Raw genomic sequence first — 23,541 nt, forward strand, 5'->3', positions numbered from 1 at the left:
TGCAACATCCAAATTACAAGAGCTTCAAGGTAAAATGTGTCACAACATTGTTGTGCATTATTAGTACCACATTTTTTTTCAGTGAAAATATAATTCAAAAACAACCATTCCAATGGAAACTATGACTCATATTGCAATTATAATATCTGCCAAAATAATGGCAATATGATTTTTTTTTTTTGGCATATCATGCAGCCCTAGATGCAGTACTTGCTTCTTTCCTATCATGCAACAAATATGCAGTGATCTGTGCATTTCTTTGCCCAGACATTTCTGTTAATGTTGTGCAGAACATTTCTGCTGTTCATATTGGGATAATATGTAACTTTACATTGTTACATTCATGTTAAATATTAATGTTATTTGTTATTTATACATCTGACACAGGTGAGAAATTTTGACAGTCATTTTTGCCAGGTCTAATATTAATTAAGATTAGGTTATTATGGTTTCTTTAGTAGCTGTTGCTTCCACGTTTCTCCAACGGGTCCATCAGTGTTTCATTCATAAACACAAATCACAAACTGCTCCATTAGTATGTGTATGCAAGTGGGTAAGCTCTCTGGAGATACAGTACACTGCATAGCAGACCATTCATTTGACACTTTGTCTAATCCAGTGCCTATAGAGATTCAGGGCAGGTATGGCCACAAAGCTACATTATCTATCACAGTTCAAATTAAGATGTAATTGGTTTTGTCAAAGTGTCTGCATTGTGCTGTTAGTAAATTGTGGCCAAGCTGAGTGTTCTCATGAGTGTTCACATTCACAAACCTGTCACTGATCAGAAAACATTTCAGTCTCTTTAACAGAATGAGAGAGGCTAGAGGAGGATGCATCTGTCACAGTGTAAGCACTGGATATGCACAAACCCTTTTAACAATGCTGACATCCTTTGTGATCATGTCAGTCATCTTGAAGCCACAGGAGGAAAACAAAAGCTTACCAGAAAATAGAATTCATTGTCACATATTTCTCTCATTGTGTCAGATTTCCTTCTTAGTCAGAAAAAATGTTTTTAAGTTTAGACTGACAATTTAAGAAACTGAGAAAAAATGAAAATTTTGTAAATCCTGAAAAATTTTTTTAGATACGGTCTTAAGGGCACAATAAGTAGCCATAGATGGAAGCAGAAGGCCTTCCCTCTCAATGGTCTATGGATTCTCCTGTGAAGTCAGTCCTTGCACTGATAATACAAAGCATCTAACAACCTTCCATTTTTGTACTGCAGTATGAGAGATGGACACCTGTTTTGATTAAGGTGACATCAACCAGTCAGTGTAAGGTCAGTCTCTGGAGGTTTCCATATGTTTGTTTGTGTTCCTGCATACTGAGATGCCCCACAGCACATCCAGGCCCAGACCCAAGAACTTGTTTACGTCCCCAGAGTGGAGGCTCTGTGCTCTGACTAGTGAGAAGCCTGTTCCTTCGTCGTTCCCCAAGGAGCTTGTAGCTCAGCCAGACAGTGACCTGGCTCACACGCACCAGATGGAGAGAAACATGCTCACTCAGATAATCTGCCAGACGTCAAAGGATGAGCCAGGGAGAGCGAGTGAGAGGGAGAGAGAGAATGCATGTGTGTTGAGAAGGTGATTGATCACTTTGGGTAACTGTCTGAGTCTGCCTTAGTTAGCATGATTTTGTTCTGGCCACTGTTAAACGTTTTGCAGGTAGCTGATAGCATTTGTATCTGTATGCACAGAGCAGGCTATACATATATTAGGGCAGTTTTCATTCCCACACTGTGACTAGTAATTTAATGTACAGAATTCATTATATTCATTGGGAACAAGACCTGTCTTTGCAGCCATTCATCCCCTTGCTGAGCTCAATATACTCAAAAGGCTCAACTCTATGTAAATATCCTTTGATGCAGTGTGAGCAACAGCCAGGCAAGAGCAGAAGTGAAGCACAGAGTTTTTACTGCTGCTCTCATATATGTGAATGCACTTTAAACAAAATGTGTGTTTAACAAGTTACAGGGCCATAGAAAAGAAGAGCGACTTATGGAAACAAATCACAAACATTATTGGTGTGTCTGGCGGCAGCCTCACAGCTGCATAGCTCAAAGCTAGTATGCTGCAAACTAGTTTTCCCACAAGGAAAAATTACTATGCCATATTATTGTAATATCTTCAGCATGCACAGCTTTACTGTACTTCAGTAGATAGTTATGAAAGCTTCATCCTGACATTCATTTACAGAGGTTCATCAATTCCCGTGCAGATTATTCTGCAATTAATTAACCATTCATTGGTTAAAGAATGGAGAATGTCTTTCCTGCACCTGAACAGCAGTTAAATGAATCTGACTGCTTGCTTGATCAGCTCCTGGGTAATGAGCTTTGGAGCATGGGTTCAGGGGAGAAGAACACCATCTTTGCTCTGTTAAAAGACGGGGGAAGTGTCTGTTTCCCACCATCTTTTAATAATGGAGTTTAATTTTAGTTCACTTTCAGTTAGGGCTAGCGTTGAAGCTATCTCTGGATCTCTGAAGACCACGTCTGATGCTACTTCTCCATGATGTGGAAGGGACTGATCATCTATCATAGTTAAACACTTGGAGTGAGCTGTTGTAAGCTACAAATATTTTTTCAGAACTATATCTGACCTGCTTAATGAGTCATCATGCGGAGTACACAGCACTTCTTCGCCATTGGACTTTGCTTTATGTTTTCCAATCACCGGTTGCATCAGTTGCTTTCTCTGTTGGACTGGGTTCACTTGTCTAATCTCAGTGTGTGCTTTCAACAACAGTTGATTCTATATGGCTTTGTTACGTTTCACCACTGGTTGTTGCTGATAGTGATCAGTCATTTCTCTACCTGGAGTCTATCTGGTTATTTATCTGCATACCATTACTTGAATTGCTTCCATTTGCCTGACTTCTATTGTTATCCAGCTGCCAGCCTGCTGGCTCATAGGATAGCACGGAATGAGTCCCCGCTGTGAGGATAATTGCAACCCCTGGTGGTATTCTCAAGGTTGCACTCACACACTTTGTCTCAGACTATGGCTACCCTATAACAGCTAATTTTCTGTGCTTCTCCAGCTGAGAACCTTTCTTTCAGAGTCTGGCTGCATCATTCCTAACCCTAACCCTGCAACACTGTCATTACATTCATCATTGCATTAACTTGTGGTTGGCAGAGCTAAGTCTCCAGACTCCTATTAAAAATAGTCATTTTAATGGGTGACATGACTGTGTTTGTGTTTGCATGTTTTGTGATCCTCTGATGGATTCAGATTTTACTACACTGGATTAGTGAAGCATTGGCATCACAGAGATATTATATAGCAGAGTGAGAGCTGGAAATACATTTGCATATACTTGATGCCTACATATGCTGTGTTTGTATCTTTGGTCTGTCTGACACTTGATGAAAATCTGTTTGTCTCTCTTTCTCTCGCTTTACTTTTTAACCTGCTGACTTTTTTACTATTTAGATTTTTTAACTACACAGCTAAAGAGAACATAACCGATATAATAGGCAATAACATAAATATAATGCACTGATGTTTGATAGAAAAGTACAAGAACTGACTGAAGATGGGAACGAAGAAATGGCCCAACACCAAAGGCTATGTACCAACATTAATGATCTGGTAAACATGGAAGGTCAACAGTTTTCTGTTTATAGGAGAGAGCTGAGGACTAAATTGAGAGCAGTATTAGAACAGTTGGTCTGGTGACTGGAGGTTGTGGGAACAGGGGAGACAAATGGACAGGTGAGAAATGAAAGAGTCCTGAGGGGGAGAGAGAGTCCATGGCTTTGTCTCCATGACACAAGCAAAGCATTTAAACATGATTTAGCCTAGTTAGATACAAAGAAGGTTTTAATATTGACTGGAACTCAGTGCACATAGTGCATGTGTATTAATTTAAAGGTACACAGTCGATAAAGGGCAAACACAAAGGGAGGTAAGTAAAAGTCAAACATAGTGATTAACAGAGTGATGTGGCAGAACCTAAGAGAATAGAAACCCAAACAAAGACACAACTTGCACTTAAAGGGCCTTTGAAATTTGACAAATTATCCAGAGCTAAAGAGGAATATTTGTTCCCAAGCAGTGTATTATTTTTAGATCTTTTTATCTTTTGCCTTTTATCTTTTTATATCTACATCTGTGGCTGCTTGACTGTGTAGAGAGGGAAACTCAATCAAAGGATGATAACACAACATGATGCCCATTATTCATGTGTCCATTAACTATACCTACCTATCCTTCAACAGAGAACTAGATAATGGAGGACTATGATGTTATGCTGAGAAATAGACTTCCACAAGCACCGTGAATTAAATGCATTCATTAGTGAATTAGTATTTTAATATTTCTGTTCAACAAGCAACCTGAGTGCTGGAGCTTTACAGCCCCAGAAACATTTGATTCAAAGCAAATAGCTCTTAAATAAGGCAAAAAAGGGATCACCAAGGAGATTAATGAAAGGAACTAATGGAAAATACATGATGAGCAATAAACACTGAACAGCAGTGTTTCAAATAACAGTGTGTAGATGGTCTTGTGGTTTTGGTATATACTTGAATAACACAGCAAAGTGCAGTTTTTGCAATGAAACATAACCCTTTTTTTATTCAATGTCAATGATTCACTGTTTACCTGAAAATTAACTTAAATCTCTCATCACGTCAGTATCTCAGCTCGTGTCATGCCAAAGGCTGACATCTGTTGCACCCTGTTGCTGCTGCTTCTGGCTATTTTGTTTGAAACCCCATACATTGCAGCCCTGAGCTTCAGACAGAGGTTATGTGGGGTTAGAGAAAGCGGTGACACGTTTTTAAATAGTGTCTTGCACACATATACACACCACACACACATTGTAGCCACACTTCCTAGGAACCTGGGTACATTGCTTTTACCTCCAGGAAATAACAGCGTCATTGATATATTGCAGTATCTAGTGGAATGGATCATCTGCAGAATGTTGCTGAAATAGAGGCAAAGTGAGGATATTTTAATTAATCCCAATCAGCTCCTGTTTTATTTTGAAATTACTTAAATTGTGTGTCTGTTGGATTTTCCTCTCTTTGTCTAGTTTTCCTCCTTTGTGATTGTCTGCCCCATCTTGATGTATTTCACCTGTGTCCAATAGCCTTCACCTCCCTTATGTATTTAAGTCTCTGTCTTTCCCTGTGCCTTTCTCAGTTTGTCTGATGTGTTTCCCTTCGCTTCTGTTTAGTCTCCCTGATGTTTCCTCGTACTCCATTCCAGAGTTTTGCCTGCGTTTTGTTTTCTTGCATACATGTTTGTGTGAGGTTGGGGATCATAACCCGGTTCCGAATTAGAACCAGTTCCAAAATGCCAAGAACTAAGTATCTGGGGGAAAAAAACAAATAAATAAAAAAAATTGGTTCTGTTTATCAGTTCCTACACATCTATAAGGACACACGTTGCTATCTGCCAGGCCCTTTCGACATCCTACATCACGCATCAAAGCAACAGGAACTTTGTCAGGTGAGGGAGAGAGAAGGCAGAGACAACATATTTTCAAGAGTATTGTTTTTTTAAATGCCTCAGTTCAAGAGTATGATATGTACATTTGCTTGCTTTGACTGTTAAAATTATAAAATGTTGACAAGCTGTTTGTGTTTACAGTGAGGACAGTGTGTGATGTCCTTGACTAGTAAAACAGGACAAAGATGTGTGTTTGTCACCACAACACTAAAATAAAACAGCAGATAGCTTAATTGATGGCTCTAGGCTGATCTTTTTCTATTATTTAATATTTTTTATCATGTACATGTATTATTTGTAGTAAATACTAGTACATATTCAATTCTATGTACATTGTGAATATTCGATTAACGATTAGAAGTTTTTGTTTTTTTAATTTTTATATTATAAATCTCTTTTACCATTTTGGAATCGCTAAATCGCATCATTCATATTATCAGAACAGGAAACTCTTAATTGCCTGTCTCTCTGTTTCTGCCTGTAACCCACCTCCTCTCTTCCTGGGCCACTAAACCTTACTTACTGTCAACATCCTGTCTAAACAAGGAGACACAATGGCTAGTGAGAATAGAAGCTCTGCTGACACACTGTGAATGTGTCAGTAGAGTTATGGGACAGGTGTTAGGAGAGATGCAGCATGGTAAGGGGAGCAGCTGGGCATGCCACACTATAATGTGATCACAGTGTATAAGGACATATGGTGTACTCTGGCTAATGATGAATTGCATATGTAATCAGAGTCTTTATGATAATGGGAAGTGAGGTGTCATTTGCCATTTTCAAAATTACCCTGACTGACACAGGGAGGTTGCTAAATTTACAGAGTTAAAAATGCAACTTCTAACATCAACTGCGACTTAACAAGCAATTCACTCTCATATTCAGCTCTTTTTCTTTTTTTTCTCAAGTTTATATGAGCATATGAGCACTGCCACTTTTTCCAGCTGAGCATATGATTTCATACATTTTTAACCCCCCAATCCATGTACAAACATCCACACAACACCCATGTGTTAGCTTATGTGGGGACTGGATAATTCCAGCTTTGGAAGTTTCACTGTTTGTAAACACAAAGATCTGCATCTCAGATGTGCATCATTACTCTTCTACCATTCTGTAAAGTCACACAGATGCACACCGTGATTATTGCAACATGCTAATTCTATTCAAGATGGGGAACAAATGCATGTCACAGCATGTCAAAGAACTGCTTTGAAGCAAAATGGTCCTGTTCTCGTTCTCGTTCTCGTTCTCGTTCTCGTTCTCGTTCTCGTTCTTGTTCTCGTTCTCGTTCTCGTTCTCGTTCTCTCTCTCTCTCTCTCACACACACACACACACACACACACACAAACACACAAATGAATGTCCATGTCCATCTACAGAATGTGGGTGTATGCACACATACATGGTGTACATGCTAGAATAACAGGAACAAGTGTCCCTGGTTGCTATAGGAACATCAGCAGCTCACAGCTGATTAGAAATCTCTTTGATGATGAAGTGGCCTGCTGTATGTGTGTATTAAGAACATGTGTGTCAAGGTTTGTTTGTGTGTGTCTGTGTGTGTGTGTGTGTGTGTGTGTGTGTGTGGAGATTTTAACCCATTTGACCTACTCAGCTGTTTGGATTTCCTTATAAACAACAGAGAAAGAGAATGTGCTAAATTGTCATCTCACATTAAAGTATTTTAATTAGAATATTCATGCATTTTCTAATTATTCTTAATGTCTCGGAAGACTGGAAAATCTGGGGAACAGCTGTTGAACATGGGGCAGCAGTTGCTAGAAAGTTCAGCACTTCAATATGGTAATGGAACCTTAAACACAACAAATGTCTGTGTTATATTTATGGGTGTCCACCATGACTTTGTTAGTGCTTTCCTGTGTGTGTGTGTGTGTCTGTGTTACTACCTTTTCTGTGTTTTCACACATTGGGTTCCTATAGCTGGTTACATTTTGGATCTGGTTCCAGTTGGTAAAATATCGGGATTCGTTAAGCTCTGTGTGCCTCTCTAACTAACACTACAGGCATCAGCAAAGTTAAAAAAAGACTGATACACGCAATAACTCACCAGCTCAACTCACCTTAACAAACATGGCTGACCGGCTTAAATATTCCAGACTCAACAAAACAACTGCAAAATGTAATGTTTCCAGGAGGACATCTTCCAAGGTGTTCCCAGAGTTGGAAAGTAATTGGAACAAGCTTTAACATGACAATCTTTTATTTTTTATATCACCCACTCAAAAGAAACGGAAACCTTCCCATTCTCACAGGTGATTATAGCATTCCTTCCCTTGTATGTCCTTCCTTTTGTATTTCCACAAACATTTGTTGTGTCAAAAAATCTTTTCATGTGTATTAGTCCCTGTCTGGTTTTCTCTGGCTCAACATTCCCAGGTCATGGGTTCAGGTAGCCACCAGCATGAATCCTCTTCTCTCTCTCCCAGTGGCATGTGTTGCTTTTCAGCCGACCACAGTGTTCTGAAGTTATTCTCTGTCTTTTTCAAGAACTTCTTTTAGCACTATTTGGTTATTACATTTGTTCCTTGCGCTCTGCTTATGTTAAAATAATCCTTGCCACAATGTTCATGTATCACTACATTTTAATTTGACAAACAAGACATGCTGGCCTTGAAAAGGCAACCACACACACACACACACACACACACACACACACACACACACATACACACATACACACACACACATCTCACTACATTCATTGACATAATATATTCTCTACCCCCTAATACTAATCTTAACCATATCTAACCCTAAGCTAAACCTAATTCTAACTCTAACCCTAAAACCAAGTCTTAACCTTCAAACAGCCATTTAAACTTGTGCTATTCAGCATTTTGGTCCCCTAAAGCTGTTCGACCCCATAAGTATAGTGGACTTCCAGTTTTCGGACCCCAGACGACAAGGCCACACATTAGTTTGCCTACCCCATTCATACAGTATGTGTTACAGCTATTGTAGGTGATGGACACTGCTCCTATTGTAAAATATGATTGGCTGACTGCCTGTGAAGATCCTGTGATTGAGCCTGAGTGTGTGTGTCTGTGTGTGCACTTGAGAGGGTGCTGTAAAACCTTCCTGCAGCTGTTGTGTCGGAAGCCTCAGCACAGTAAATATTTGTGTCCATGTGTCCTGTGTTTCTGTCATTCACTTTAGACTCAGCTTTCTGCAGTTAACCAGATCAGGGCAGGGGGATTAGAAACATATGTGTTCCCCAGCTAGATTCACCTGGAGAAAGCCAGGTTCTTGATCATGTGCTGTAATAATATAAGGACTTTCTCTCTCTGGGCCAGTTATTGGACATAGAGCAAGTTTCATGACACCAGCTGCCCTCTGTTCCTTGTTTTGTTCATCAACTGGTGGACTGGAAGTCATGACACTCTGCTATACTACAGTGTGCTGTCTGCCAAGGCTGTGACTGTGTGGTATTCATCCACTTAGCTGCTCATGTGGAATAAAACCTCCCAGTTCCACATTTGGTGATTTTCTTTACACTGTTCCTTGAATTTAAGTTTCTTAATCTTAACATTGTCCTTGAAATGGCAGTGTTATGATCCATGTACTGAAAACAACACGTATTTAAGTTTCTTTTAAAAAAAAAAAGTCTCAATGGAGAAGGTGGATTGGTGCAACAAAAAGAATTGTTCTGATTTAGTGTTAATGTTACCAGTAATTCAGTTAAACTGTTCAATAAAGACACATACACTGTGTCTGCACTACCCAGGGCAGGCACACACTAATTTTAAATCTAGCAGCTACTTAATGCAGATCCATAAAATAAAGGCTCAGCTTGTCTCATTCTCCTCTCCTCCTTCATCAAGTGTCCAATCTCTACCTGATTGAATACTGAGTGCTGCTGATGTGTGTGTCCGTGTGTCTGTGAGTGCACTGTGAGCAGGACAGGGCATGCAAACATGTCTTCTTTAGTATGAAATCATTTCCCACAAGCGTAGATACAGGCGGCTCTTGCTTCAGCTCACCCCTCTGAGCTGCCCCTATACTGTGCAGTATAGGGGCAGCTGGGCTCAGGGTTCTCCCATGGGTGCCTCCTGTGCAGCCTCCTGCCTCCAGCTGTGAAGGGAAGTGTTTCATGAGCACCCTTCTTCTGTCATTACCATTGATCAGGTTGCAGTGTCTGAGGCCCAGTTAGGCGGGCCATATTGTGATGTGCCCTTCGCTTAAATGAAAATGGCCTGCGCGACTAGGCCTGAAATAATCAGAATTATTTATCATAATTATTCTTTGATCTTTCATCATTTTAAATATACAGACCTGCCTTCACTTTCACATTGTTAATATATAAATGGAACCTGCTTTGACTATTCAAATCTCTTGATCAAAATTCTAAGTGTCTTATTCATAAAACTGACCTCAGTAATAATATGTCATAACAACACATCGTCATCATAATTGTGTAAATAAGTATAATGCTAGTATAAAAAAATATTTAATAATCAAAACAGACAAACATGGAAATATTTGAAATATGATTTTGAAGGAGGAAACTGCTCTGATTTATTAACCTGCCACACAACAAAGGCATGAAACTATGAGGATGTGAAGAGAGTCAAAGCATAAGGAAGAAGCCAAACACGAAACATCATGTTTTTATCTTACAACTTATTTTTTCCTATTGTTTCTCAGTGGGGATTGTGGTAGCCATGGCCACTGTGAATGGCTATATTCATATGGGATGAATATAAACCAAATGTAAAATCTTTTGATTGATATAGTATGTATTCACTGTTATTTATGTTTCTCAGTGAAAGTGGTTCAACAAGACTTATTTGACTCGTTTCCTCCTCCTTCTGACTTCAAGTTAGTGGACTTCCCCCTCTGCCCCATCTTGTTAGGAATGAGGAAGGTTTCCTCTAACACAGCCAACCTTGAGAAGTCCCATATTTATTGATGACTGACCACAAAGACCAAGACAGCGATCGTTGCACACTAACACCGCACACACCGAACGATATGTACTTTAAAATTATCCTTGTTTTCTCAGGAGCAGTTTGCATCACTGCACAAAGTAAGTATGGTTATTTCTCTACTGTAAAATCTGTTAACTTGAATGTAAAAAGTATAAGAACTCGTTAATATTATATATCATAGCATCAACAGATGTTGCTGAACTCATCTATGGATTGTTACATTTTCCTAGAAAGTCGTGAACTTTGTCTCAGCAAAGGATGTTTTGAGTCAAGTGATAGTCACATCTCTGTGACACTGGATGGTGATGACGTCTTCTACGCAGACTTTAAAAATGGAGAAGTAGTTTGGGATAGTAGAGTCCCTGAGTTTATGCATGTTCCCTGGGCTTACAAATATGCATTATATTATCGATCTACATGCAAGAGTGATGTGTACAGATGGAAACCAGACAAGTCAGCTGCAGCAAAGACTAAAGGTAACTGATACTCAACATAGTGACATTTACTGCCTGCTTTTGCCAAATAGACTGCATCCATTTAGTACTGTTTTTACAAAAACATAGGAAAGTGAAAGAATACTAAACTTTGTTAATCTTACCCTCAGAGGCCCCAGAAATCCTCATCTACCCCCGAGATGAAGTGATACAAGAGGAGCAAAACACTCTCATCTGCTTCATCAACCATTTCTTTCCTCCTTCACTTAAGATAAAGTGGACCAAAAATGATATAGACGTAACAGTGGAAGATCCTTTCAACAAATGCTTACCTAATCCTGATGGGACATTTTATGTTTTCTCACACCTGACCTTTGTCCCAAAGGAAGGAGACATCTACAGCTGCACTGTGGAGCATGAGTCATTGGAGAAGCCTCAGACTAAGTTTTGGGGTGAGAACAAAGAAACTTAATATTACTTAGTGTCTTCATTTTCTCTCAATTGGCCTGATAGAAATGTGGGAATCACTTCATGGCTTGTGTTTTTCCTTAAGATTAAAAATTTTTCTCTCTTGTCTTCCCCAGAGGTTGACAAAGATGAAAGTAGTACTGGTCCAGCTGTCTTCTGTGGAATTGGCCTGAGTCTTGGACTTCTTGGACTTGCTGCAGGAACTTTCTTTTTTGTGAAAGGAAACCAATATCAGGGCATTATGGGTGCTAGTGGCTAAGACAGATGCCATGCACAGCATTGTGATCACATTGTCTGGCTAATGACATTTATTTAATGTTGTTTCCTTTCTTTATTTCCTGACTCATCTCAACTGTCCGTTATTGGGTAAAAATGCCCAAAATATCTGTTCTGGAAACCCGTTGTGTTGATTGTATTCAAATGAATAAAATTGTTGTGTTGATTTTTTAAAATTCCTTTTTTAAAATACCTTTTAAAAAAAGGAATTGTGCATGAATCAAACTGAGTCACTTACACATCTGTACATATCTGTAATTCACTGAATTTTCTGTATCATCTATGCTTTTTTTAAAAGTGTGACATAGTCCAGGTTTGTCTTTTTTAGGTGTGCTTTCACTTGTTCAATTGATATGTTTGTTTAATTATAATTAATTTTTACCATTTATGTCTCTTAATAAAAAGCCACGATTGCCACTGTGTCAATGATATGTCTGTTGGAGAGTATATAACATGTGTTATGATTGAATAACAACCTTACAATGAAGCTTGACAAGTTCTCCTCTGCCCCAGTGAGCTTGTTGGATGAAGTCCCACCTGACTTTACTTTGGGTCACATGCTTGCGTCTGCAGTATGTGGAGTATTTTCATATGGTCAAATAATTGTGGCAATACATGAATACTGTCAGATTTTAAACTTGAAGAGATATGTAATCCATCACAGTGATCATTTAGGTGATTTAGAGTTTAGCTGCCTTTATTAACAGAGGTGATTGCAAGAGGTTTTGCTTTACTGCATATTTTTGGAAAACCACACTCCTAAGACCAACAAGCAAACATGTTGGGAGAATGTGAACTTGTTTCTTGCATGAAATAAGACCCTGTTTGGAGGCCTATGAGTCTTCAGAGGAGAGTTAGTTGCAAGACAATAATATAACTTTTTACAGTTTTACTATTTTCGCAACATTTACAAACCCTACTGAAAATGTTTGGAAATAGCATGAAATACATGTGATGCAAATCCACAAGTCTGCTTCTTCATCTCAAGTACATCTACTGTTTGATAAGATCTTATTTCCTCCTGCTGAATGCGTGTCTGTGAGTTTTTTTGGTCTCATTCCTTGCAGGCACTTTCACCAGGAAGCTTATTCACCTGCCCACTTACGTTAAGCCACTGCCATGAACTTTGAGGTTGTTTTAGAAGTTTTGCAACCTCAGAACAATTTCCAAAAACATATTTTAACTGTCAATTTTTGATGGCTTGATAGATTTTCTTGTTTATGGGCATTAACCAGTCATATCTGTCTGATCTCTAACTAGAGTACTGTAAGGCTTCTTTGTTACACCAGTGAGATATTTCCTCTCCTGAGTTTCCTCAATGTTGTGTTTAATGTTTATTTAATTTCCAACTTCGTGTAGTCTCTCTGATTATTTTTATTCTTTTTCTTTTTCATTTTAATTTCCTGCGTGTATTTCCTTTTCTGTAAGTGGTTATTGTGTTATTTTTGTTTCACACTTTAACTTGTATTAATAAGAAGATCCTTCATACAAAGAACTGCTGTCCTAAACCAAGGAGTGGCTTTTTAATAAAACATGAATCATAAATAAAACAACGATAGAGATTATAATCAATAACACCAATCAGGCAGGAGTATACATAATCAGTATTAACCACTGTCATTAATGTAAAATACAGAGGAAGTTTCAACTGAGCAAAAGGGCAAGTGCATTCTTTTTTTCTGATGACATGCCAGTGCAGCACTTATTTCCTTGGATCAGCGACTACATAAATGCTGCACATCAGGGCAGCTTTGTTTTCATAGTTTCCTACTCATGAGACAACATGCACATTCATTTTCTCTTTTGTGTGGTTTTCTCTCTTTTCAGTCCAGGTGAGTTGCATCACTCTAATACTTGAATGCACCAGTGACAAAGTTTTTGTGATTATTATTGTAATTCATTTAACATGAATGCATTTCTCTCCTTTTTATTACAGTTTTCTCAGATGAAGATTATTCACAGTTTAAAGGATGTTGTACATTTAAGGGACCAGACCTTGAAGAAATAGAGTATATAGTTACAAATCGCTTCAACAAGAAATTGATGATGGAGTTCAACAGCACTAGAGGCAACTGGACAGGATTTACAGCCTATTCTATAGAGCAAACAAAAAATTGGAACAGGGATCCATATGATGGAATACAGAGGGAATTTGAAAAGAAATTGTTATGTACAGACAACAAAGGCTCAATTTTGAAAACAGGTAAGATTACTTCAAATCACATACACTAAATGAAGTTGAGGTGCTGTTGACATACAGATAAACCCTTTTCACATCAGACATTTTGACTTGTCAAAGCAAGACAAGCGTACATGGACACTGACACACTGAAATGGAGCCATCCTTAATTTTATTAGTTAAAATACATTACAGTACTACCATATTTTACCCTTAAATGCTATTGTATCTACTGCATTTTCTAACTTTTGCAGAATCAGAAAAGGTATACTGATGTTTTTTGGGGTTTTTTCACTATTACTTTAATCGTGTATTGTTTTTTTCAGAAAATCTTTTAGTTGCATCACCCACTATCAAGCTGAATTCAGTGAAGACATCTACTAATAGACAACTTGCCATGCTTGTGTGCAGTGCCTATAACTTTTATCCAAAACAAATCCAAGTCACCTGGTTACAGAACGGGAGGGAAATGACCTCAGCTATCAGTTCATCTGATGTGATGCCTGATGGGGATTGGTTCTACCAGATTCATTCCTACCTGGAGTACAACCCGTCTCCAGAAGAAAAAATTACCTGCATGGTCCAACACCTCAGCCTCTCTGAACCAATGCTTCAGGTCTGGGGTAAGTTTGCCACTGTGTTGCAAATTGTACATAGCATAAGAAAATGTATGATGCTTAAATGAAAGCATCTTTTTCTCACAATTTTAGATCCCTCCCTTCCTGTGCAAGAACAGATTAGAATCATTGTGGGACTGTGTGGACTGATGCTTGGTTTTCTTTTTGTGAGTTCTGGATTCATCTACTACAAGAAAAAGTCTGCCGCATACATTACTCTCTGCCAAGGTGAAGAAATAAAACGAAACTCATAATTTTCAAGTTCGTTGGTTGCAAATACAACAAACAAACTTCAGTATAGTGTTATAGATCTGCAACTGCGTTAAATATTTGTTCTTATCCTCATTTTAACAGGACAAGTGTCGATTCCTGTGGAAGACCTCCCTGCAGCCCGAGCAACTTAGAAGTTTAATAAACACCAGTATTGTTGACCCATACATCCATGAAAAATTTGGGTTGACAGTCTAAATTCTGGGTGTCACACAACATAGTCACTGGATGATGCCTCGGGTGGTGTGTGGTGCTTTTTAGATGAGATTCACTAGCCAGTGAACTGCAGTTTGCTGAAAAACACTGTATGCTAGCAGCAACAAGAATTTAAATTGTATAGCATATGTAAGTACAGTATATGTAAATGCTGGGGTGGTGGGTGGTCAGCAATTGAAAGCAGCTAGCAATAGCATTAGCAGTGATTGGAGATAGATAATTTATTAGGCTACTCTGCTATGTAAATGTTTGTACTGTTGATAATCAGAGAGAATAGCTAATGATCGTGTTGACTCTAATGACTTGATTTTACTGATGACACTTTTAAGATGACATCACAATTGTGGGTAAATAGGAAAGATCAGTGAGAAACAATAGATATTCACTTATATATTTAATTTTGAATAGTAAACTGATGAAAAACAGATGATGAAAGTTTGTGTTACGGAGGTTAATAGCATTTATCCATAAAGTTTTAATAATATAATTACCGGTAATATATATTTATGTCAACCTGTCAACGCTGTGGCATAATAAAGCATTTGGGGACTTTTTTTTTTTCTTTAATTTTTTTTTGGGGCTTTTTGTGCCTTTATGATAGATGAGTGGAGACTGACAGGAAAGGGGGTAGAGAGAGGGGAATGAAATGCAGGAAAGAGTCAGACTGATTGGGAGTCCAACCGGTGACTGCCTGCTAAGAGCATCTTGCGCCCACACATGGTACACGCCCTAACCACTCGACTACCGGGCTGCCATTGGGGACATTTTTTTATAAACCTGATGATTGCTGATTTTTAGCCACACTTGGATTTTTATCACAGAAACAAACATTGTAATTGTGTCACACTGAACTGGCTCAGCATGCACTGTCATGACTAAATCACACATCTACACTGTGTACAGTTCTCTTCATTGTTGCTGATGTGTTTCTGCTTCAACTACTTAGTTCAGTCTACTTTTGGTCTGCTACATGTACTGTGGGAAATTACAGCACTTGCTTATGAGTCTTTGATTCTGAAAAAAATAATTCTGAAAGAATTCTTTAAAAGCTGTTCTATAGTGAGTACTAAATGTAATTATCGTAATCCATTATATCAGGTGGTCAGTTTTAACATATCAAATCTAAATAAAGTTACACACCAACAAGGAACTTATACTTAACTGTGTTTTTTCACAAGTTATACAAGACAAATTGCCTATTTGAACCAATCTTCTCAAACAGCACTTTCTAACTGATATTATTAAACTTAGAGTGGTAATTCCAGCTCTAGCTACAAAAACCCTACATCTGCAAATATATTAGCTCCACAACAACCTTTGGTTTATTTATGCTGTAGAGCATTCTTTGGAAGAAACAAAGTCATTTCCTGACACATCTTCCTTAGCTGCTCTCTATTTATGTTTATATTTATATGCACACTGCAGAGAGAGAGGGAGAGAGATAGAGAAGTTTTTCATGTGTGACAGCTTGTGAAGCTTTGTCTTAATTATCAGGTCAACTTCTTTGGTTTGTAACATGCTTCTGTTTTTGCAATTATCTTTTCGTTTGCATAGAGCCTTCACCTTGCCTTTTCCTATCAGCGATAGGTATGCACAGCTTTCCCAGCTCACATATCACTCCACAAAGGCAGAGAAAATTGTGGTAGTACAGTGCAGATGGAGAGGCTGACATTGTATGCAAAACCAAACCAAGATAACACATCATTCATTCCTTTTCTCTTTCATTTTTCCTCTCTTGCTCAGCTTTTCGTGCTTACTTTTTCCTCATCGCTCTCTATCTCAGCAGGGCTGTAAGAAGTATACTATGCTTACTCTATGCATAATAAATGAGATGGTTTTCCCCAAGCAACCTGAAATTCGAGTTGTACCGAAACACTCCAGACTGTAACAGAGGGGACAAAAGGCTTATGTAACATGGAGAGAGACTTGTTTATCAAACAACTGGATGTAAAAAAAAATCACCTGGTTCTTACACAAGGCTTAATTCTTTGAAAAAGTGGAGAATGTGATAGATACACACATATAATATTGTGGATATTGTGTATTGCTGGTAAATGATTCTTAAGATGCAGTCAGCTACACATCAGTACAGCTCCAAATTGAGGTGAAACAGAGTGTGTATGTGTGTGTGCCCCCACATGCATTTTATGATTTTAGCACAATTGCCATCAATCAAAAACCAGCATTGCTGCTAATACATGTCACATTTCATCATCCACCTTGTGTAAAATGTGTTTTTGTGTATGCTCTGTACTTCTATTGCTTGCATGAGGAAATAGATCCAGTATCAGCGTTTGATAGTCAACCAAAATCTTTTGGCAACACGCAGTATTCATTCATTCGTGCCGTGAACCAGTTTCTCTCCATCTCTGGGTGTTTCCCTTATTGACTGTTGTCTCTTACTCTTGAAGTTGTTTCCTTGTGTGAATCACTTTGTAACCTAGGTTTAGAAAAGTGTTCATTAAATTAATATTATTATTACTCGTTCACTCTCTGCTCCCATCACACAAAAATTGTTCACATCTTCCATGTTCTGTTCATCAGTAGAACACTCCCAGCTCTTTAGGATCTCAGTAAATAACATCACAGGGTGTCAGCAGTTTAACATCATATGCAAAATGCCAAAAAGACACTTGCTTTTCCTGCTGGATTTTGCACAAGCTAATTTCAGAAAGACAAGACTAAAACCCTTTTAACACCAAAATCAGCCTGTATAAGCAGGTTTTTTAAAATGTAGGTAAACCTGCTTAAAAAAAGGGGATTGCACCACTAGCTGAGTTTGCCTGACTAAGAGGACACACTGCAATGTCATCACATGTACTTACAGAGCACACAAACGCAGAGGCGGGGGAGAAATAGTGAGCTGCTAGCTGCCATGCAGACTGTTAAAACAGATCCGCCGTGTCTCATCCCCTGGTTGCTGCTCCTGAGTTTTGGAGCCTTCATGTGAGATGCTTTGGTTGGTGATTATTTGTTTTAAAAACTTATTTCGAGGCTGCAGCTCACTCTAAGCAGAAGGTGTAGCCACGGTGTTTCTGGTTTAACAGCATCATGCTGGGTGGCTGACAGGTCTGTTTAGTGTTTGTGCTCTGAAAGATGTCACAGAAAAAAGGTGAAAATTACAGTTGTGTTTCACTCACTGCTGATCGCAGCTGATAAATACCTGTGGGTATTGCAGAGTCATTTGACCCAGGAGTTAATTCTGATTGTATTCTTTTCCACTGCTGACAAAAGCCAGATGTTAGCGGGTCTTGGCAGGTTTTTTGACCAGTCCAAAAGGGGCTTAAGAATCTACAGCCATGATAGCACCTCTTTGAGAGTATGGTTAGGGATGGTGGTGCTTTGAGAGGATTGTCACAATCAGTATAATAAAATGATAACCTTTATCAGGTATAATGTGGAACATTTTCACCATCTTAGCTGAGTGTGTTAGCACGCTTGCATTTGCTAATCCTTGGTGCATCATTGATATGATCATGAAAATCCATACTTGTTTAAACACTTCACTAAAAGCCAACAAATGTCAACCTAATGACAACCCAATGTCCATGACTTAAATGTCATACAAACATACACCTGATCATACACGACAATGATTTTTAAAAAATAATTTTTAAAAACTCATAATAAAAGTAATTGTCTTAATACGCAGGAATTTGTAGCATTATTATAATCACTGCTGCCACTGCCAGCCCGGTCAAGGTCTAATGTTTGATAAAAAGAACCTTTTGACTCATTGTCAAAGTTGTAATTATAGGGTTTGAAATGAGGAGTTGTGTTGCTTGCTTTGGTTTCCCTATATAATGATGCTCTGGCTCATGAAGACGAGCAGATGAGAAAAACTAAGAAGATTGAAAGAGAAAGAAAATTGAAAGTGGGTAGAAAAAAAGGTTAGAAGAGAAGAACTATAAATGAGAAGAGGAATAGGAGTGGTGATGAGGGCAAGAGACAGACATATCCTCAATCATGTCTTGTCTCAACAGTCTGTCAACATCCCTCTTCAGCAGCACTGCCTTCTTTTTGCTCTCTTATTTTCACTCATCATCTCTACCTCCCTTTGACACCTCAATCCAATCCTCTCTCATCTCCTCACTCTCTTTCCGTCCTGTTTCGGGCATACATATAAACACATCGCTTGGCAGGCCACCCAGTGTGCGGCCAGGCAGGGGGTAAAGATGATGCATAGTGGAGTGATCCGTAGTGAGTGATCTTGACGTTATGTAATCTTTGGTTCAGTGACCTCAGACACTGCAGAGATGCAGGATGAGAAGACGGGTACGGGAGGGAGAGAGCAGGAAAACGTGTAGAGGGAGGCACGACAGGAGAGTGCTCTCTTCCACCTCCAGCGATCAGTATTAATAAGTTACACCCCTCTACACATCTTTGACAAAGTTTATGTAACATGCTCTTTTGCTCCTGGGAAGTGGTTTCAAGAATACCTCTCATGCATAGCAGGGCTGTTGTAAGATCCACTTCTATCCATTCATAACAACATTTGACTTGTTTCCACAATTCATTTGAGTGTAAATTACATCAGTGATATTCATTTTGTGTTCCACAAATTCCATTCACCTCAAGTGCACTGAGATTTAGGCATATCAATACAAATTTTGAGTATTGTGGTAATTAGACAGTATGTCATATATCATATAATGGGTGATTTTATGACAGTTTTATGAACTGTCAACGTCATAAAACTATAAACTTTACTTTCAGTTTTCCCTTTAAAAAGCAAAAGGTAAAGGCACAGTTAACTACATCCGTATATTTTGTGTATGATGGCTTGCTATGGCTTTTTTTCAAATCAGCTGCTGCAAAATGAATCCTTTGAACAGATTTTTGACTACAAAGAGTCTAGAGTTTACCGTTTAATTGAGGTTGACCTGAGGTAGCTGGCGACCACAATTCAAAGTGCAAAAGGAGTTCTCTGAGGCTCTTGGGTAGAATCTGAACCTCCTGTTCTTCCTGACACTAAGTTATCTTGTTCTCAGACCTGTCACTCTCAATTTCTCTTGGCTGCTGGACTGAATGACTGAGTACCCAAATGAGCCCATGGAATTAGGAAAGGCAATTGTCTATTTGTGTGGCACAGCATACATTAGTGTTGAGTTACCACAACACACTGCTTCCCCTAGCAGGCTGTCCTCCTTGGTACCCTCCCATATTGCCTGTGTCACTACTATGGCATGTGAATTTATCATACTATTACAGGTGAGTTAACACTCACTTTCACATTTTGCTGAATCGGCACAAATGGAGAAAATACAGCCAGTCATACTGCATGCACTCTCTCTCTCTCAGTAGTATTCCCACATTTATGCTGAGACAGCAGGGTTTGGTGTGTGTTCTTTGTCTTTAGTCCTTACAGTTTTAGAGCTTGAGACTGAAAGAATTTGGGACTCAGGCTTGCTTGGGTAAAGGAATTAAGGAATTACTATTTGATTGGAAGGAAGTGTTCAGTTTAGACAGAAGTTAGGGAAATTGATGTCATTGTCTTTATTATTTTCATCTAGTTATCATAGATGTAGATATACAGAATAGCTGTGACAGGGGATTGGTATCTTAATGAATATATTCACATAAAAACTACAAACACTGCATCTGATGTGATCTATCAGCCATGCATTAGACCACAGAGCTATGACTTATCACCTCCTAATCTACTTTAGTTGTCTCTTTGCTTTAATCCCCCAGTTCTCTGAAAGTCTTGCAACAACAGTGACAACAGATAACAGTGAGAGATGCATGTTGTGCTGATATGGTCCTCTCATTTAGTGTGTGGCAGTCTGTGAGGTGTCTCTATGTTGGACGTGAGGTGAGCTTCAACTCCACTACGAACACCTCAATAAGTTATACACATAAACGTTTCTCAGCAGGCTTCCTTTCATATCTCTGTTGTCTGGTTTCAAATTGAGTTGACTCCTGAAGTCAGGCAGTGAGCAGTTCTAAATCACTCATTTCAGCAATGTTCAATTCATACTTGACAAAGTCTCCTTTTTCAGGTTACTTTGGCTGTGCTGAGCCACCAGTTGTGTTGTCCCTGTAAAATGCAAAATCACAGATCTCTCTAATCGAAATAGCCTGGCTGTGATTTGATTTTATTGCCCTGATATTATGTATTTTTAACTTTTCCTACTGCTCTTACAAATTTTGTGAGCACTTTCTGCGTAACTATACAAGCAATAAATAATATTTTTATCTTGATACTTTCTGCATGTGCTACCTAAAGCAATTATTTCTTAGTAAACACATGAAAGATCTGCCTGATGCACAGATATGCTCCAGATGATGCTCCACATTTCACTTTCACTGCCCTCTGTAAGTTGGATATGAGAAGCATTGTCACAGTAATATCCATTACAATGTCAACCAAATTAAACTTTCTGTGGATTCATCCTGTTTACATGTTTTTTAATGGCAGATGTCCTCTGTGGGAGTCTCACCCCTACAGCTTTGCCCTGCAGCAAAATGTATGAGTTTGTGAAGCTCTACACCAGGCTGCCTGATGATATTTTAAATGGCGTCCTATGATCTGATGCATGATATTTAGCAGTTCTCTGTTCACCAGGATGCCTGTTTGTTTCATCAAGTCTGTGAGAGTGGAGGTAGCCCTCACACACACAGCCTGAAGGCACAGTGTCTTGCAGTGTGTGCTTGTGTGTTTCATCTACTGGAAGATTTTAAAACTGTAGGCATCAACCATATGTAGTCGACTGATTTGTTTTAAAGATTAATTTGCTGCTGCAGTGTTAATTATTCAAAATACTTATTTGTGGTCCAGGTTTTGGACCATATGTTTGTTAGTATATGATTGGATAGATTAGGATTAACCTTTGCCATCATAAATTAATGTCTCCATTTACATTTTAGACATTTTCTTTTGGCCACTGTTCATATGCATCTGCTGTAACAGACAGGGTGTTTATATCTGTGTGCGCCATCTGCTGTTAAAATAATTCATCCACCATATGGGCAGATGAGATTAAACAATGTAGATGGATTTCAAAAAGATATAATAAATGATGGTATTTTGTGAGGAATAACTGAGTCAGAGCCGTTGTGTTATACACATATTGAATGTTGAACACAAGGTACTAATAATGCTCAGTGTAAATCAATATATTGTAAAGGAACATTGAACATTTCAAATACAAGTGATTATGCAATGATTGCAATGATTGACCTTTATTGATCGTCTTTGTGTGAGTACTGGGTTAGATAAAGATCATCTGCCTGTTTTTTATGTGTGCTCACGTATATATAACTCCCTCTCCTTTGCTTTCTTGCTCTTATTCACACACTCAAACACAGACACAAACACATATACAACCTAAAATGGACATCAAACGCAGAAGCTATTTATCTCAACGGGAGCACAGTCAATTATCTAAGAATACTTATCATTCAAGGCAGTAATTACTCTGTCTGTGGTTGAATTTTAATTACATCCTAGCCTGGTATTGTGTCATACACGTAAGTGTGTGTGTGTGTGTGTGTGCAGGATTCTTATCGTACATTCACACTACCACACTCCTTGGCTGTAGCACAATGACTACAGCTCCCCACGACCTGCTGTTGTGTTGGAGCAGAGAGCCAAAAGACAGTGTAGTCACATAATAGGCTCAGTGCTTTCATGGTTAAATGGCATTTCACATTTTATACATCTATTTTTCTTTCTTTCTTTTTTTTTTTTTTTTTTTGGGAGAAATCACACACAATTTCCACACATCAGGATGTATTTCATTAATTTCCATTTGTGGGGGACTACATATTGTTACATTTAATGATCCCCTTGTTAAAGGAAAAGGTCAGCATTGGGAAATATGCTTATTGAGAGTGATGCTAGAAATATGCTTTTATGGGATGCACTTAGATGGCTGTACACAGGGGCGGGATACTTTCACATGCCTGTTTGAGCTACATCGATATTCATTTTCATCATCATCTACGTTTAACAGGTCCACATGGAGCGTGTTGAGATTTGGAAGATAAGCACCTCTGCTCTTCAATGAGCCCCTGCAATTATAAAACAGTGCTATGCATCGGTTCATAGAGACATATTGAAAGTTATAATTGCAGCTTTAGGGTCAGAAGATTGTTCTTAAAATAAGTCTAGAGCCAGTAATATAAAATAAGATAAACTTTGCTATCCCATGGGGGTTATTTGCATCATTACAGCGGCAGCAGGATATTGAGTAAAACACACTCCCAAATTTATTCCAGCTGTCTATATGTTTTTCCTGCATAATACTGCAGAGTTTGTGAAGTGAAAATAGTTGAGTTTCCCAGAGGCATTGAAAGACAGAAAAAGGGGGGACCAAAATCAAGTTGTGCTTTTGGTTTTATTTTTCTTGGTTCAGCTCACCCTGCCATGGCACTAACAGTAGCGCCATGTGTAACGATACACTACCATTATTTATCGAGTGCAATAGTGACTGTTTGTAGCTGTTACAAATACAACACATTGAGGTAACAGCAAAGTTTGAAGACAGAGAGTGAGGGATTCACAAAGGAGAGAGTTGAATGAGGAGGGGAAAGTTGAGGTGGAGTGAAGTGAAATGGAAGGAGATTGAGAAATGAAGACTATGAGAATGCAGATTAATCAAATGACAGGTGGAAGAGAAATGTAGAAGAGAAAACTACACTTTTCTCTTT

General features: G+C 38.6%; 3 protein-coding genes across 3 annotated transcripts in view; all 3 read left to right on the forward strand.

Annotated features, from left to right (window-relative positions):
- The window catches only part of LOC139618151 (cytoplasmic phosphatidylinositol transfer protein 1-like), a 46,564-nt gene that overhangs the window by 3,674 nt on the left and 19,349 nt on the right, over nucleotides 1-23,541 (forward strand). The window lies entirely within an intron of this gene.
- LOC139608958 (H-2 class II histocompatibility antigen, A-Q alpha chain-like) lies at nucleotides 1,336-12,280 on the forward strand. The gene is made up of 5 exons (XM_071463131.1): nucleotides 1,336-1,552; nucleotides 10,501-10,524; nucleotides 10,657-10,902; nucleotides 11,031-11,312; nucleotides 11,445-12,280. The coding sequence occupies exons 1-5, from the start codon at nucleotides 1,336-1,338 to the stop codon at nucleotides 11,585-11,587; spliced, it is 912 nt and encodes a 303-aa protein (XP_071319232.1). The 3' UTR covers nucleotides 11,588-12,280.
- On the forward strand, nucleotides 12,463-17,849 carry LOC139618149 (class II histocompatibility antigen, B-L beta chain-like). Its single transcript, XM_071473824.1, has 5 exons — nucleotides 12,463-13,436; nucleotides 13,541-13,807; nucleotides 14,110-14,406; nucleotides 14,494-14,628; nucleotides 14,755-17,849. The coding sequence occupies exons 1-5, from the start codon at nucleotides 13,388-13,390 to the stop codon at nucleotides 14,802-14,804; spliced, it is 798 nt and encodes a 265-aa protein (XP_071329925.1). The 5' UTR covers nucleotides 12,463-13,387; the 3' UTR covers nucleotides 14,805-17,849.

Source organism: Trachinotus anak, unplaced genomic scaffold, assembly GCF_046630095.1.
Source record: "Trachinotus anak isolate AG129_WGS33_773 ecotype Australia unplaced genomic scaffold, CSIRO_AGI_Tana_v1 ptg000003l, whole genome shotgun sequence".
In the NCBI taxonomy this organism is placed as follows: Eukaryota; Metazoa; Chordata; class Actinopteri; order Carangiformes; family Carangidae; genus Trachinotus; species Trachinotus anak.

Coding starts and splice junctions, on each gene's coding strand:
- LOC139608958 (XM_071463131.1), top strand. CDS start 1,336: ATGCCCCACAGCACATCCAGGCCCAGACCCAAGAACTTGTTTACGTCC. Junction 1,553..10,500: donor GGATGAGCCAGGGAGAGCGA/GTGAGAGGGAGA, acceptor TTGTTTTCTCAG/GAGCAGTTTGCATCACTGCA. Junction 11,313..11,444: donor GCCTCAGACTAAGTTTTGGG/GTGAGAACAAAG, acceptor TGTCTTCCCCAG/AGGTTGACAAAGATGAAAGT.
- LOC139618149 (XM_071473824.1), top strand. CDS start 13,388: ATGCACATTCATTTTCTCTTTTGTGTGGTTTTCTCTCTTTTCAGTCCA. Junction 13,437..13,540: donor TTTCTCTCTTTTCAGTCCAG/GTGAGTTGCATC, acceptor TTTTTATTACAG/TTTTCTCAGATGAAGATTAT. Junction 13,808..14,109: donor AGGCTCAATTTTGAAAACAG/GTAAGATTACTT, acceptor TGTTTTTTTCAG/AAAATCTTTTAGTTGCATCA.